General features: G+C 55.1%; 2 protein-coding genes across 14 annotated transcripts in view; both read right to left on the bottom strand.

The window, feature by feature from the left end:
• Positions 1 to 1,910, bottom strand: part of BTBD16 (BTB domain containing 16) — a 36,943-nt gene extending 35,033 nt beyond the window's left edge. Inside the window, exons 1-2 of the mRNA XM_058671727.1 lie at positions 1,755 to 1,910; positions 327 to 475 (exon numbers count right to left, since the gene is read on the bottom strand). Of these exons, the coding sequence (XP_058527710.1) occupies positions 327 to 475; positions 1,755 to 1,766 (161 nt within the window). The 5' untranslated portion in view covers positions 1,767 to 1,910. The remainder of the gene's footprint in view (positions 1 to 326; positions 476 to 1,754) is intronic.
• Positions 1,911 to 7,914: 6,004 nt separating this feature from the next.
• LOC101530588 (transforming acidic coiled-coil-containing protein 2) overlaps positions 7,915 to 12,809 on the bottom strand; it is a 115,752-nt gene continuing 110,857 nt past the window's right edge. For all 13 annotated transcript variants that reach the window (XM_058671720.1, XM_058671719.1, XM_058671723.1 and 10 more), the window contains 4 exons: positions 9,654 to 9,814; positions 9,333 to 9,439; positions 8,935 to 9,055; positions 7,915 to 8,127 (listed from right to left, as the gene is read on the bottom strand). In XM_058671720.1, coding sequence (XP_058527703.1) covers positions 8,062 to 8,127; positions 8,935 to 9,055; positions 9,333 to 9,439; positions 9,654 to 9,814 — 455 coding nt within the window. In that variant the 3' untranslated portion in view covers positions 7,915 to 8,061. The remainder of the gene's footprint in view (positions 8,128 to 8,934; positions 9,056 to 9,332; positions 9,440 to 9,653; positions 9,815 to 12,809) is intronic.

The raw sequence follows: 12,809 nt of genomic DNA, 5'->3' as shown, positions 1-12,809 counted from the left end.
GACCCCAGCCTTGTGCCAGGATGCCAGGACTGAGCTTGCTCACCAAGAAATCAGTTGAGTCCCTGGAAGATAAACTTAGAATCCCATCAGGGCCTAAGTCCCCAGGGCCAAGAGGAAAATGTAGCAAATCACCGTGAGCTTCTCTGAGGACTTTCCTCATTGTCCACAGATGTCCTCAGAGGAGCTGGTCACTCCTGACCCTGTCCATGACTCAGAGAGCATCCTCTGATACATCTGTGACAGCCCAGGCAGCTGGAGTGGCCAGCGCCAGGCACCTTTCCTCCCAGCAGTGTCGCTCACCTTGAAGGACCATTCCTGCTGCCTACCTGTCTGGGTTCTTCAGAATCTCATCAAAGTCCAGCCCCAAAGCCTTGCACATCTGGGAAAGTGCCAACAGGTCCCCGCCGAACGGCTGTTTGGGTAACCGCCAACGGTTGGTTGAGCCAACGATGCGCCGTTCCAGCCGGTCTCTGTACTGCGTGGAGGGCAGAAAGAGAGTCAGTCAGGGACCTTCACATACACAGCTTAGTACAGGAGGTGCCTGTGGACAGTGTGATGCCCCAAGGGCTGTACGCCAAGCCCTTGCCCTCATGTCATCAAACATGCTGACCTGTACAGAGCCCAGCTGGGGGCTGCTTGTACTGTGGCGGAACATGTGAAATGCACGACCTTACTGATGGTGAAACATTCTGTCATGTGACCATCATGACCAGTGGTCCCGTTCTCGTGACCCCCAAACCAACCTGGTGTCCACAACACAATCACTCCCCACGTCCCTCTCCTCTGTCGCTGGCAACCACTGCTCTGCCTTCTGACCGCCAGGGCTCACCTCCTGGATGTGACTGGGATCATGTGCAAGGTGGCCTTTTGAGCTCAGCTTGTGTCATCTTGCATGGTGTTATCAAAGCGCACAGTTCTGCCGGGACTTCACGCTTGGGAGCCGACCAGCGTGCTCCACCGTGTGCATAGAGCAGCTGATGGATCCTGGGACGCTCTCACCTATCGGATTTCTGAGCAATGCTGTTGTTGATGTGTGAGTTTTCATTTGTCCTCCCACCTTTTCGGTTATGCCTGTGGGAGTGGAACCACTGACACTCTGACTCAGAAATTTTTACAAGGCCACAGTGGAACTTCAGTCATTACCTTCAGAGAACGGGCAAATGGCCAGGCTGGCAGGATGCCTTGGACTGGTGGTTGCAGGGAAGCCAGCAGGGGCAGGGTACCACAAGGGCTGCATGGCATGGGTGGGATGGAGACTTATCAGCCACCAGGACCCGAGAGACTCAGGAAGAGACCACGAGCCATGGAACGGCGCGGTAGGCTCAGTTTGCTGCTTCCTGCCACTTCCTGGCTGTGTGAGCTTGGGCAAGTCAGGTCATCATTTGAACCTCTCAGCCCAAAGGAGTCAAATGAGAATGCTGACAACGATGATGATGATGGTGGTGATTGTGGTAATGACATTACTTGTTTCCGAGATAAACATAACATGTTGGCTATAGGCCCGAGTGTAGGGCCTTGGCACGATCAGGGATTGAGCGCCGTGGAATCTGATCATGTCCTGCTGGGGTGTGAGTGGTGTATGGCATCAGAGTGGGGATTGCTCTCTGTCTTCTGGAAGGGTGCTACCTGGACATGCTGTGTCCAGCAGGGTCAGCCACCAGGGCTTAAGGCCCTCTGGAGCACAGTCAACAACACCCTGGTACCCTGGCATTTCTTCCCTGGTACCCATCTTCTTGAGATGTTGATCTACTCACCGGATTCAACATTCTTATGAATGGCAGCAAAGGTTACAAGGGAAAGTTGAGGATCTGAAAGTCAAAAACAGCCACGAGTGGAATTTTTGATGAATTTCTCCAGGGTCTCTTCAAAACATCGTGGAAAAGATTAGACTGGGGAAATGATCCAGGTTTTGGGTTTGGCATGGTGGTGCAGAGGGTAGGGTATGACCTGGGATACTACATCGTACACAAGAGCACCCATTTGAGTTCCAGTTCCCTTGCACCTGATCCGACTCCCTGCTGACATGTTGGGGAGGCAGCAAAGTCCCAAGTACTTAGTTCCTGCCACCTACACGGGATGCCAAGATGGAGCCCCCAGGCTTCGCCCTGGCCCAGTGCTGGTACTGTGGGCATTTGGGGAGGGAATCAGCAAGTAAGAGGGCTCTCTCTCTCTGATTTTCAAGTGGATTAAAATCTACTTTAGTATCCTTTATAAAAAGGAATCTACATTTTATCATAAAAGTAATAATACATAAGCTTCAAATGTACATTATTTATCTAACCAAAGACATACAGTATTTAAAAGCATGTTGGTGACAGACAACTTCCTATTACTGCGCTAGAAAAAAATGGCTCAGGCAAAGGAGGGGACAAACCAGGAGTCTTTCTTCTTGCAAGGTAATGAAACCAAAGGCTGGTCCTCCGTGGGTTCACCAGCAGGGACACCAAAGGGGTGTGAGCAGTAAGGAGACCCAGCTAGTGGGTAGAGACAGGGCTGCCCTGGAATCTGGCCAGTGCATGGTCACCTGTGCTGAGAGCAGTGTGGGGACTGTCCAGCTGTTCCCACCTGGGGTGCAAGCAGAGAAACTGACTTAACAGTAAGTCAAAAGACAACCGCAGGGGGTCGGTGGGGGAGGGGAAGGGGCAATCACAGAATGAGGACAGTTGGCAGCTTTGGGGAAGAACAGGGAATGGCTGGAGGGAGCCAGGCAGCAGGTCCCCTCTGCCTTCTGGCAAACGCTGTATCCAGGGCAGATCAGCGCCCTGAACTGGGGTCTTTGCACGGCTTGTCTTGACCCATGTTTTCTCTCTCTCTCTCTCTCTCTCTCTCTCTCTTTAAAGATTTGTTTATTTTTGTCCAAGAGACAGACTTACGCAGAGAGAAGGACACATGGACTCACACAGTAAGAGGAGAGAGAAAGAGAGAGAGAGAGATGTTCTATCTTTTGGTTCACTCCCCAAATGGCCACAACACTTGGGAGCTGAGCTGATCCAAAGCTGGGAGCCAGGAGCCTCCTCCAGTTCTCCCACATAGGTGCAGGGTCCCAAGGCTTTGGGCCATCCTCTACTGCTTTCCCAGGCTATTATCAAGGAGCTAAATGGGAAGTGGAGCAGCTGGGACTCAAACCAGCATCCACAAGGGATGCCAGAACTGCAGGTGGAGGCTTAACCAGCTTTGCTGCTGCACTGGCCCCTTTCAACTTCATTTAGTTAGATCCGTGGCTAACTGGGTGGGGAAAACGGGTCAAGGGGCACTTGCCCTTGACCCTCACTCTCCTCACACCTGGGGTGTCCCATCCATTTCCTTCACTCTCTGGCTTAGACCTCACCATGCAGCCAGCCTGGGCTTCACCTCTTCCCCTGCCCTTCACAGACGGTCCTTCACCTGGAGGAGGCTGCGAAGGGCGACAAGGGCTCCATGCCAAAGCAGACGTGGGACGCTCAGGACAGGGGCACGCATCAGCGTAGAGCCCGTGGCCCAGCCTGGCCCTCAGCTGCCCAGGCTCCTGCTTGGACTTCAAATCCGAGAGCCTTTCTGGTGTCTCAGTGGCCTGGCCCCAGCGCACAGGTAATAGCCCCCTGCCAAGGTCCTAAGCCTGCCACTCCCGAAGTGGGCAGGGATGATCAGCACAACCCCTCGGTGCCCAGACTCCCTCCCCACCATGTTGGCCAGACGGAGCCGAGTCCCAGCAGCCCCTGTCACCAATTGCCTTCCTGGACTCGAAGGCAGATGCGAGGTCCCGGCCCCACTCACAGTTCCGACACCCTCTGGCCCAGGCTGTGTGTTCACAGAGGAGGTGCCTCGCCGGCACTGGGTCCCGAGGGGCAGGGCAGCGAGCTCAGGGCTGGTGCTTTCGGAGCCCAAGTCAGGGAAGCTTTCATGACACTTGCTGCTCACTGTCGCTTCTTCCAGGCCAGGTGCTCTGGCAGCGATGAGCCGCTTCGGGTTTCCTGGGGCTCGGGGGTGGCGTTGTGCGTGCCATGGCAACCATGAGGAAGATTCCAAGTGCTACTTGTTCCTGGTTCCAGCACAGGTGCCCCTGTGTCTCAGGCTCTCTGGGGAGCCATGGCCCCCAACATCCAGCCTGGAAGCCATGTAACCCCCACACCCCCACTAGAGACCACCAGGTAGGGAGCCAGGGCCATCCCTGTTCCCCACAGTGCCCCAAATCCACACTCAGCCTCGTCTTGGGTTACTGTTGCCCCAACTGTTGGGTGGGCGCTCCATTTGCAGCCACCACTACACATTCCCGTCAACGAGGAGCCACAAAACAAAGGCAACCACAGGCATGAAGTTAAAACAAAAAAATTTATAGCACCATGGAGTCGAAAAATGTGCCACTGAATAACCAACACACGAGTGAAGAAAACACAGAAGCCTCATGGGTAAAATGATGCCACCGTGCAATCCATGAGCCAGTGATGAGTTTGACAAGAGGAAAGAATCTATTTGGAAGAAATGAAAATAAAAACAAAAGCATCAAAACACATGGGATGCAGTAAAAACAGTATGGAAAGGGTTATTGAACTTACAATTTGCATGAAGACTGTCTTATATCACAGAGAACATATGGTATTTGTTCTTTTGGGATTGACTCATTTCACTGAGCTTAATGGTCTCCAGGTGAGACCATCTAGTTGCAAACGGTATACTTTCATTCTTTGTAATGGCTGAGTAATATTCCATGGAGTAGATACACCACAGCTTCTTTAACCACTCCTGTTAGGATGGGCATCTGTGTTGTTTCTATGTCTTTGCTATTGTAGATTGTGCTGCTGTAAATACAGGATTACACATCCCCTTCTCGTATATAGTTTTCATTTCCTTTGGATCTATTCCTAGGAGTAGGATAGCTGGGTTATATGGCAGGTTTATTTGCAATTCTCTAAGCACTCTCCATAATAATTTCCATAGTGGTTGTACTTGCCTACACTCCCACCAGCGGTGGAGGAGGGTGCCTTTCTCTCCACATCCACGCCAGCAGGTGTTAGTAGAGTTATGAATGTAGGCCAGTCTCACTGGCTGTTAAGATTACACGCAGGAAAAGACAGAGCCCACAATAGTTGGAGCTGGGCCAGCTGAAGCCAGGAGCCCAGAACTCAGTCCAGCCTACTGATTTGGGGTGACAAGTGTCTGCAAGTATAACTGTTCCCAGACACAAGTGTGTTAGGAGAGAGAGTCACTGGCCTCTCATGGGGCCCCTAAGGATGCACTTGGGTTTCAAGAACCTCTTTACGCTTGCAGACTGGATTTAGGGTCCGTGGAGTGAAACAGACTCACCATTGAACCTAGCATCCACCACCTGCCTGGAGTGCATCTGAGTACAGGCGTTTGGGCTTAGTGGAAGTCACAGATGCTGCTCTGCAGACAAGACTGGGGGACAGGGCCCACGGGGTCCACTGTTCTCACCTGTTCCTACGTTTCAGCCCAGCTCCCTCGGAGGTCTGGAGCGGTAAGGACAAACTCGGCGAGAGAAACTGATGGGAGAACAGGGGCAGGGCTGGGAATGGGGGACTGGGGCCCCATTTCAGGTCTTGCCTAGCCTCCCCACAGGTGCAGCAGAGGCAGGAAGTCAGCCTCCGACAAGGACAAGGACGTAGGGGCTGTGGGGCCAGAGGTGGACCCCACGCTCCAGAGCCAGGCTGCTAGCTCCTCTCATGCACACTTCTTGACCGACTGCAGGCTCGTCTGCCTACAGCCCCTGCCTTGGATCAGACACACTGAGATGCCCTGTTGCCAAATGCCTCTGGCCTGGCAGCACCCCGAACCCTCCCAGAACCCCAGCCCAAGTCCAAGTCTAGGTCCTAATGCTGATGGCTCATGGTTCCCCCTGCTGTCCATCTTGCTTCACTGCAATGAGCAGTAAAACCCAACCTCCTCAACCACAGTTTCTGGTTGGAGTGCGGAGACACCCTTGACACAGGTGACCCACTCTTAACGACTCAGCCTAAAGAAGTACATTTGTAAACCTAAATAAAGACACTCACATATACGTAACGGGTGTCAGCTAAATACATTTTGGCAGCATTCCACATTTACGGGCGTGACAGTTTACTGTAACACAAGGAATGTTGCAAAATGGGCACAGGACTAGGGCATATGGCTGCACAGGTGTGGCGCTGCCCAGCTCCAAAACACTCCTCATCCAGAAACGAACATACGCAAGTTTCTAGACCAAGAAAAAGGTTGTAAGAGCCATGTTGGGGACTGTGCACATCTTTCTTAGCTGAATGTCAAAGTTTTGAGTGATAAGTTTTGGTTGACTAATGAAAGCTTTCAAGAGATAAAACGCTGTTCTGCGGTGGTGGCTGAGGTCAGATTCCACGGCAAGGGTAGGGTACTCTGGGTCATGTGAGCACCTGGATAGAGGTCATGGCTGCCCCTAAAGACAGGCATGAGCTGGAGGTGGGGTCCGGCAGAGGGTGCTGGGCAGTGGGGGTAGGGAGCTTGGCAGGTGCGGTACCAGAGGCTGCCTCTGTGGGATAAAGGTCAAGACTAGAGCAGGAGAGTAAAGTTCTCAGCATCTCAAAGAGGCCACCAGGTAGGCAGCGTACCCGTGTCCCTCTGGTTCAGTGCCGCCTTCACAGCAGGTACCCTCCACCTTGTAAGTCATGAAGAGACTGCCACCTGTGTCACCCTAGGAGGGTGGCCCCACCGTGATCTGCTGTGCCTAGGGCTGGGCCAAGTGAGCCAAGGGCACCAGGGCTCCAGCCTGCTCCCCAAGCTTGCACCCCATAGCACAGCAGCCGCTGTCACACCAGGAAGGCCTGTCCTCCCCCAGGAAATGGGACCACATGTGAAGACACCGTCTTTGTGGATACAACTGGGGAGACAGATGTGGTCACCTCGGGCTGGGGGCAGGCCCTAAATCCAACGGTCACTGTGCTGCTGAGAAAGGATGGTGAGGGTCGACACACACAGTGCCAACTGGTGACAGAGGGCGGGGCTTCCAGAGTGGCACTTCCTTGCTCAGGCACACAGGCTGCGTGGCCAGAGGCCAGCAGTAGAGCGGGTGGGAGGGAGGGCAACCCACTCCCTCCCCCACTGGCACTGTGCTTCTGGACTTCCGGCTCTCCGGACGTAGAGGGACATTCCTGTTCTTGCTCAGTGCTCAAGGCTCCTGGTGATCTGTAGGCAGCCTGTGGAGACCTCCCTGTCCCCTCACTCACCTGCCCCACGGTGGACAGCAGCCCCTTGCTAAGCAGCCGAGTCGCCCGTGTCCCATCACCCTTTCCAGGCACTCAGAGGGCAGTGGACAGTTGACTTTCACACTCTAAGGGACTGGCCAGAGGAGTGACCACTGCTACAGCCTTGACCAATACCTGGAAATAGATTTTGGCTTTTAAGTGCAATGGGGCATTTAAAAACCAACATCTAAGCTAATCCAATGTATTCACTGAATTATTTAAGGAGCAATTCACTATTTCTCATTAGCTGCAGTCATCCAAACCAGCTGTGGCGACAGAAAGGAAATGGCATTGAAATCCACAAAGTCAGTGCCACAAAGCAGCACCGAGGGCCAAATCTGATATCTCACTAGACAAAGGTGAGAAAAGCCTCAACCCTTCCCAGAAAACAAACCACAGCCACGCTTGTTGCCAAGATCCAAAGGAAAAAAAATTTATTTACAATAGAGAATTTTATTTGAAACATGCATTTCTTTTTAAAACAAATCAACAAATGCAGATCAAGTTCAACTCCTTAAGGCAAGAGTCCCTACGCACGCTGTACAGGTTCACGCGAGGTCCGAAAGGGCTCACCCTGGGAACTTGGCACAAAGTAAGGCCAGGGCAGCACTGCTGTCTTTCAGAGAATCAGATGATCTCCCTGATTCAGAAGCTCTGCGGTCAGCTTGCTATGAATGACACGAGGAAAATGCAAACGGATAGCAAGAAATTCTGATAGCGTCCTTAGTACCGCGATCAGACCAACTTTATTTAGAAAGGAAATACAGTAGTGCATACAAAAATGTGAGACCACCTGTCCGTGGAACCAGGAGCACAGCAGTGTGCTCACGGTCGTATTGCACGCAACGGTTAAGTCCAGACGTTGGGGTCAAAGTTAGCTCTTCCCCATTTTGGCGATCAGCTCATCACAAATCTTGGTGAGTTCTTCTATCTCTTTATTCTGAAAACAAAGACAAGAAAGAGGTTGCTGCGGCTGGCATGGTGGTGCAGTGTGTTAAGCTGTCACTGCAACACAGACACCTCGTCAGAGTGCCGGCTGGGAGTCCCGGCTGCCCTGCTTCCCATGCGGCTCCCTCTGATGCACCCAAGCAGGCAGCAGAAGACGGCCCTGTTCCCACGTGGGAGACCTGGTTGCAGTTCTGTGTGCCTCCTGCTGGTAAGCCAAGGTTCCTGGACCTTCCCATCCCTGGACTGGCACAAGAGCACTGACAGCCCTCCCAGGAAGGGCTCCTATGGGGATATCAGCTTAGCCACCACCTGCCCAGAGTCTCTGCTCCAATCTCACACCTCCCAGAGGCTCCGAGATGCCTGCTGGAATTGGAGGCTTGGTCCAGGGTGCAGCCCTAAGATAACTCTTACTGCCACTGCTGCCCCCGCTGGGCTCCTCAGCTCCTGGCACCACCCACCCAGCACGTGCCGGCAGCCCAGGTGCTATACCCTGGCTCGGTACTCAGGGCAGCCCCTCAAAGCGAGTCTTGATTAGCTCTAGTTTCCAGCCAAGAAACGGACACTCTGGGAGGTTCAGGGATCCGCGGAAGGCCGCACAGCCAGCACAGCCAGCAGGTGAGGCATGCCCATGAAGGCTCCATTTCCCGGGTAGACAGGAAGGAAGCCAGACTCGGGGCTGGCATCCAGTGGGGACTTCTGTGGGGAGCCTTGAAGCAGGCACCATTGTACAGGCTGTGCCTGGGAGCAGCAGGGGCCCGGCGGCCCAGCCTGGGGACAGCCGTGGCCTGCGGCCTCTCACCTTCTGCTCCAGCGTCCTCTCCAGCGCATCCACTCTCAGCTGCTCCTTCCGCAGGCTGGCCTGGTAGGCGGCCTGCTCCTGCTGGGCCTTGCCTCGGACCTGGGCGATCTCAGCGTTGGCCCTGTGGGGACACAGAATGGCACTACAGATGCTTTCACTGCACCCCACCAGACGCTAAGCAGGGAGTGGTCTGGTTCTAGATTTCACCAACCGGAGCCCAGGCAAGAAGCCCAGGAGAAAAGCCTTAATGTCTGTGTGATGCTGAGGCACTCTGGGGTTCCTGGCATTACAACAGGCACCCAGCCCGTTGTGCCAAGCACGCCCCAGCCTGCTCTTTCCAAGCCAACGCTGGGACATGCGCAGCAGGTCCCGGGCTGCCTGGGGAGGGGCTGGCTTACCTGTCCAGCTTTTCCTCCGCGTGCACCTTTAGGGCCTGGTACCTCTGCTCCTCCTTCTTGACACGGGACAAGTACTCCTGTGCACACTTCTTTAGTACCTCCTCATTCTGACACAGGGGAGAAGGAGTGTCAACATCCAGGAGGCTCAGTGAGTTCAAGGTCTGCTGGCCACAGGTGCAGTCCTGGGCAACCGCGCCCCTCCCCGGCTGTGGAAGACCCCTCCTCACCTTCGGGGAGTCCTCGCCGCTCTCCCGCTCAGGGCTCTCCCGCCCAGGGCTTCTGCACCCCCCGCCTCCTGCTCTGCCCCGCACACAGCCCCACCTTGCGGAAGCCTTCTAGGACTTCCTTCATCTTCTCGTATCTCCGGAACAGGTCAGCCAGGGACTTCTCCACAGAGTTCAGGTCAGCCAGTGCCTGCTCTTTCTCCAGGACCAGCTGCTGTACCGTCTGGTGGGAGACCGACTTCTCTCTCTGCTCATCCTCTGGGGAGAGAGGTCAGGAGCCAGGATGCACCAGGCAATCTCAGTCCGCAGGGTAGTTTGAACCTCTGCTCTTCCCTTCTAGAATCAAACACCCAGTTCCGGCATCACAGCCTGGGGCCCACGCAGCATCACATGGGGTAGGCAGCGGCTGCCGTTCCGTCGCCTGGTGGATGCAGCCCCTTACAGGGAGAGCCGGCTCGGCTTTCTGATAGCAACAGTTCTGTAATGTGGGTTTTGTGCTGGCGCGGGCTCTCAAGGGAGCCGTGGCCTATGCTGGGAGGGTGGGATTTCCTAAGTGTTGTCAAGACTGAGAGTGAGAAGGCGTCCTTCACCCTTAACTCATCCAGAAACCCAAATCCCACCAAGCGTCTCCACGTTCCAGGGCCCATAGGAAGCACGTGCTGTTTCGATACAGAAAATGTCTTAACTGCAAGAAAACAGAGCTCGCTCCGTTCTCGGTGATGTTTGGAAGAACCTGATTTGGGTGCAGATCAGAGCCAGAGCAGCTGCTCCTGTGGACAGCAGCCGTGTCGGCCTCAAGCCCGGCTGTCTGGCTCGTGGCCTGCAGAGCTCATGTGATTCCCCTCCCACACCCAGAAGGCTATCCCTGCATTGAAGGGGCAGCTGCCTCTGAGCACTCCACACACCGAGGCACTGGCCCCACACTGCCTCGAGCCTCTGCTGTGCTGGTGGAGGGTGGGACAGACCTGGTGACACAGGAGAAGAGGGGCCTGGGGCTGGGCACACCTGTCTGTTGGCCCAGGGGGCTGCCTGCTGCCTGGGACTGGCTTGGAGGACAGTAGCGATAGGGTGGGTTATGGTGACAACATACAGAGCTCGTCTAGGTGTCCACAACACCACCACACCACTACCAGGGGTCAGATGGGGTGACCACCCGACACCAACTTGCAGCCCTTTGGCCCATGACCTCCTCTGCAGGTCATGGGACCCAAACCCCCTGCCCAACCTCTGCTCCGGCATCAATGGCCTCAACACGCCAACACGGCTCCTGCCCCAGACTCAGCCAGTGCCAGTGGTGTGGGCACCACTTCCCACCCACTCCTTACTGCTGTGCCATCCTCCATGCAACATTATGTGAGACATGGCAGGCACTGGGGTGCCTGTGCAAGTACGCAGGGGTGCCTGCCCAAGCACACACGCTGGCTGCTCATCTTCCTGCTGAAAGCCCACTGCACAAGTGCAGGTACCGAGTGGCATCTCGTGAGTCCACTGCTCTGTCCCAGGGCATGGGACAATGGCCAGCACGCAGGTGGCCAACATGCATGGTGAATGAGGGAAGCTCCAGGGCACCCCGAAAACCACATCCTTCAACTTCCTGGACAGAAGGTGAGATGGAGGTTTGAGAAGCTGAGTCAGTGACTTTACCGCTGAAGCGACAGCAGAAACTGGACCCCAAATCAAAGCCACAATCGAGACCACCATTCCAGCCTTTTCCGACAACAGACCTCAGGACGCGGCTCCCTCAACAGTGGGTCTTAGCTCCAGCCCCAACACTTGGGGTTCCCCCAGAGCCTTCGCTGCACAGCCAGGCTGCCCTTCTGAGGGAGCACAGCCCAAATCGTCTGGGGGAACAGTCCCTATGCAGACTGTGGTGCAGCCCAGCCCTGGTTCTGTAGGTCTGGGGGACAGGCCCCAAGAATCTGCATGTAGACTAGCTTTCCCAACTGCCCCAGGTCCCTCCCCAAGCCTGTCCCTGGGATCACAGGGCTCTCAAAAGCTCCTGCTGGCAGCAGCGTGGAGCTGCTTCAGTCATGCTTCAGTCATGGCCATTCTCACTAGCTGGGTTCGAGTCCCAGCACCAAGGTTCACAGGCAGTGTTTCAATTCGGTGGGTCTCAGCCCTCACAGCCCTGGGGACCTGCTCTGTGACCCTCTGCCCCCAACATCTCTGTCCACAGCAAGCCCCGTGACAGCCATCCTTGACCCCTGGGGACAGGGGAGCTCCTTAACACGGTCGCCAGTAACGCCAGGCTCCCGGAGAAAGGGCACCGGCAGGGCTTGTCTCCATTCTTTGGCTTGTAGGCATCACCTCCGTCCCAGCACGTCCTGCAGCGCACACTCCAGGTGAAGCGGGGGGATGGACACGTGCCGAATGAGTCAGTCTGACTTCCTGCAGCCAAGATGCCTGCCTCAAGTTTCCTTGCCTCACCACGTGACCCTTACAAAACAGAACTGCCTGGCAGGCTGAGAAGCCGGATCGTGAGGGACAAATACAGTGCAGTGCTTTAAGTCAGGAAATCCGCCCGAAGCCCCAGACGCTCCAGATTCCAAACCCAAACCCCTGGAGATTTTTCTGCCTTTTTTTTTTTAAAGGGCAAAACATGATTAAATCACATGGCAAACAGCAACACACAAAAGCGAAAACATAACAAAAACTGGAAAAACAAACAAACAAGGGCTGCAACAGGCGGGTATGAAATCGGGGAGAGCGCTTTACTTACCAGGCTTGCCTGTTTGTTTTGCAAGCAAAGGGCAAGAAGCAACAGAAAACAGAAGCAAAACACATCATCAGGGCAGTGGTTAGGAAAGCAGCAAGAATCAGTTGCAACAACCGAATGCGGGAAGCACAGGCGACTCGCTTGTTTTCAGTTCCACAGAGCCTGTTCTCAGAGCTGCAGGAGTGGGTGGGAATGGACAGCAAGGAGGACGGGGACACAGCAGCGTGGGGCATCTGTGAGGGAAGCGTGGGAGCCATGGCTGGGAAGGGCTGGCTGGCACGTGTGGGGTGGGACTGGTTCCAGCCACAGAACCCTCTGGCATCCCTTGGGCCCTGAGCTAGCTCTCTGGGCTGCACTTTCCATCCTGGGTAAGTGGAGAGGCGAAGAATGCACAGACACTGGGCGAAGGCAGGTGGGCATGTTCTGCAGACGCAGGGACCACACCTGCCCACTCACCGCCCGTCCTGGACGCCAGGACCCTGAAGTCTGCGAGGGCCTCAGGGAGTGATGTGCGCTAGTGCCTGGGGGGTGACGGCC

The sequence above is a fragment of the Ochotona princeps genome, chromosome 13 (assembly GCF_030435755.1).
Source record: "Ochotona princeps isolate mOchPri1 chromosome 13, mOchPri1.hap1, whole genome shotgun sequence".
Lineage (NCBI taxonomy): Eukaryota > Metazoa > Chordata > Mammalia > Lagomorpha > Ochotonidae > Ochotona > Ochotona princeps.
Note: the sequence above shows the minus strand (reverse complement) of the source record. Positions and strands in the feature narration are given on the sequence as shown.